We start from the raw sequence: 3,584 nt of genomic DNA, 5'->3' as shown, positions 1-3,584 counted from the left end.
GAGCAGGTTTCTAACTTGGTCCAATTCGAAAAATTATTGTGCTTAGATGACATCAAAGTAAACAATATTTGTAAATATATTTACTATTAAGGGACTGAGATTAGGATCAACATTATTGCGGGGCTTTAAACAAGTACTATTGTTGTCTCTTTTGTACTTTGTACTTTGTATCTGAATTATTTTCTGGCTTAACATCCATTCTTCAAAATATCATTACAGTTATTCTCATTTATCTATATGTATCTATATTTATCTAAGATGCTGAAGATTTCCATTATATTGTGTAATTATGTTTTCCTATATATGTATTTTTATGTAAATTTCACTATTTTACAAGATTTCAAAGAACCCAGTACTAATGCATTGTCAAAATAATATTTTTATTTTTTACATTGTTTAATGTCATCAGTTTTGTAAGCTCACCCCCTTGATATGGTGTTAACTTGAAAGCAATAAATTTATTATTATTATTATTATTATTTCAATTCTGACTCCTTATTAGGGAAATCACTTAGGGGGGGTGGACTTTGCCACAACCCCTTATCTAAATTACTATCTATCTCTCGGAGTTAAATACTAGATCCAAATAATAACGGGCTGCACGCGGCGATTGGCTGTATTGATCTGCTTAATGGGCAGCACTCAGGAACTTTCGGACGATACGGACCGTATCTAGGAGGACTGCCTTCTGCGCCTCTACAACCAGATCAGTGGATAGGCCCAACTCATTGACAGCAATCACCGTTGTTCTGGGCACGTGGCCACTCGTGGAAAGTATTATAGGCGCAATCGTCGTTTTGTCCAGGTTGTACATTTCTCTTAGTTGGAAACTAAGGTCCTGGTACTTCCGGATCTTTTCGCCTCTGCTTTTCTGCATGTTATCATCATTGGGTATGGCGATATCGACGATATGTGCCACTCTACCCTTCCTATCCATAACTAGTATGTCCAGCTTGTTGTTAGCAACACTCCTATTCGTTACTATCTGAGTGTCCCAATATACTTTTGTGTGCGCATTCTGCAGCAGCGTCGGCGGGTTATATTTATAATATGGCACTTCTGTCTTCAGCAGCCCAAACTTTGAGCAAAGTGCTTTATGGATAATTTTAGCCACATTATTGTGCCTGAAAAGGTACTCCTTTGGCGCAAGTACTGAACATCCTGAAACTATGTGCTGTATGCTTTCCGAAGTGGAGTTGCACATTCTGCATTTATCGTGCACTAGACTTTCCCCTAGAACCCATCTTCGGTACCCTTCGTAGCTATCACCTGGTCCTGCATCGCCATTACGAACCCTTCCGTCTCAGGGAATAGATGGCCTTTTGTGAGCCATTGGCACGAGGCTAAGCTATCAGTTCCTTCTGCAGTAAGAAGGGCATAATACCTGCCATGTAGCTGCTTTTGGCCCCGTTCATTCTTCATATCCCTTTCTAATCGCACAACGTTATTTCCTGGCTCACGCAAATTCAAGGCTGTGAAGCCTTTATCTAGAGCCTTCATCTTTGCGAAGAGGGGGACTTCTTGTTGTTGGAAATACTCTTTAAAAGAGTTCTCTGCTCTTTTGCAGAGCTGTTCAACACTGAGTAATCCCCTCCCTCCTTCCTTTCGCGGTAGATAAAGCCTGACAGTGGATGCGTTGGGATGGTGCATCCTAGCGGACGTCATACTAGTACTGACGTATCTATCGAGTTCCTGAAGTTTCGTAGTTGACCATTTGAGAACCCCAAAAGCGTATGCCAATGATGGGATGACGTATGTATTTACGGCTTTTATGGTGTCCTTAGATGACAATTTTTGTTTTAGAATCAATTTTAACCGCTTCTTGAATTCATCTTCAAATTTAACCATTGTGTCCTTATTAGGGATCTTCAGGTTTTGCTGAAGCTCTAAATACCTGTACAATTGTGTAGGATCAAGTTCAAGTAGCACTTATTATTATTTTTTTTTTTTCTGCCGGCGCATCGACGTCTATGGCCATTAGCGCCACTTATTATTATGATTATTATTATTATTATTATTATTATTATTATTTTTTTTTTTTTTTTTTTTTTTTTTGCGCATCGACGACTATGGTCATTAGCGCCTATTATTATTATTATTATTATTATTATTATTTACAAGTAGACTATCCTGAATGTGATGACACTACCTGATAGATCCTAATAATATTGTGATGTAATTATGGGGGGGAGTTGGGTTTAGTGATTATGAGGGCAGATTAGTAAATGGAAGATCCTCAGCTCGAGTGCATCGTATAGTTTTTTCTTTTTTTCTTTAATGAACATCATCACGTCAGAGGTCATTGGCTTCCGGATTTTATTTAGTGCTCTGCCAGCCTTTGGAAGTATTCTCTCGTTACAGACAACACGGTCTATCACCAGGCAGTGAGAGCTGGAAAAGCACCCAGGCAGAAATAAATCTAGGAGCCAATAGCTGTTTTCGAAACCCGCGCGGGAAAGCAGTAAGCTAACCACTTAGCTAATCTTGTCTGTTTCCTAGCATAAACTTGTCTGTCATTATTGTAACTATTTTTTTTTGTTTTTGTGCTTTTTTACAATTGTGTAACTCAAGCAAGGGTATTTTTCGGTGGAAGGACGGAGTAGGCGTTCCTCTGACATGATATTTCTGAGAAATATACGGCCTCGAATTGATTATGAATTCAATATGGATGTGAAATTTCATATTTGGAAAATTTTTGGTTCAGAAGCTCCAGCTCCTAAAACGATTTTTTGTTTGTTTTTTTTAAAGAATTTGGCTTTTGAAAAATGATTGCCATATTTTTAACTTTGTGTAGACTGTGCATACCCTTAGTTTTGCAGGAAACTCTGTTTAAGTTGGGATCCTTGTTGGAAGGAATGAAGTTAAGTTCCCCTTGATGGGTTGTTTCACTATAATGCACGCTTCTTACATCTTGTGTAGTTTATGAATATGAAATGTATAACCAAATAACCTAACTTCCGAGTTGGAAGAAGTCTGTCTGAGAGATAATACCAGTAAAAAATGTTTTCATCATTAAAAAACAGTAATTCACTTTGTCTCTTTATTGGCTATAAGATCAATAAAGCAAGGTAAGTTCTGAGTTAGCTGTGTGGTTTAACAAATCGTTTTGCTTCAAGATTCCCAGTCTTCGTCCATACTGGAAGTAGTAATTTAAGCAAACGTAAATGGTTATGCAGATAAGGAATGAAGAACTGGCCAGATAAGAAAACCTTTTTATCGAGAAGTAACAAAAGGAATATCTGTACTGTAATCCCGTTGTGTGGTTTGCAAAACGCGGATAGAATGGAGCAAGAAGAAAATAAATATATATAAATACAAAAGGGTTAAAAGAAGAGTAACATAAGTACTACCAAAGTGGACGTTTACTAGGTTGGAAACTGTAGACCTTGCTAGCCCCCAGCCTGCGTGGCAGTACTTGTGTCCTGCGGATTGTTAGCCAGTGGAAAATAGAGGGAGCATGTGGGGAGTTATTCTGGTACGGTAATAGGGTGGTAGGTACACGATTAGTCGATTAGCATTGGAGGTGGCGAATCATCCATCAAGAGGAGAATACAGCGGACGTTCACTATTGTTCAGCCACCTAG

General features: G+C 38.4%; 1 protein-coding gene across 1 annotated transcript; it reads right to left on the bottom strand.

Annotated features, from left to right (window-relative positions):
* Positions 1-628: 628 nt before the first annotated feature.
* LOC141450197 (uncharacterized) lies at positions 629-1,204 on the bottom strand. The gene has a single exon (XM_074120351.1). It carries the CDS (start codon positions 1,202-1,204, stop codon positions 629-631), a length of 576 nt encoding a protein of 191 aa, XP_073976452.1.
* Between the last annotated feature and the right edge of the window lie 2,380 nt (positions 1,205-3,584).

The sequence above is a fragment of the Rhodnius prolixus genome, unplaced genomic scaffold, assembly GCF_049639745.1.
Source record: "Rhodnius prolixus isolate KJV_2025 unplaced genomic scaffold, Rpr scaffold_2, whole genome shotgun sequence".
In the NCBI taxonomy this organism is placed as follows: Eukaryota; Metazoa; Arthropoda; class Insecta; order Hemiptera; family Reduviidae; genus Rhodnius; species Rhodnius prolixus.
This window is presented reverse-complemented; position numbering and strand designations above follow the sequence as displayed.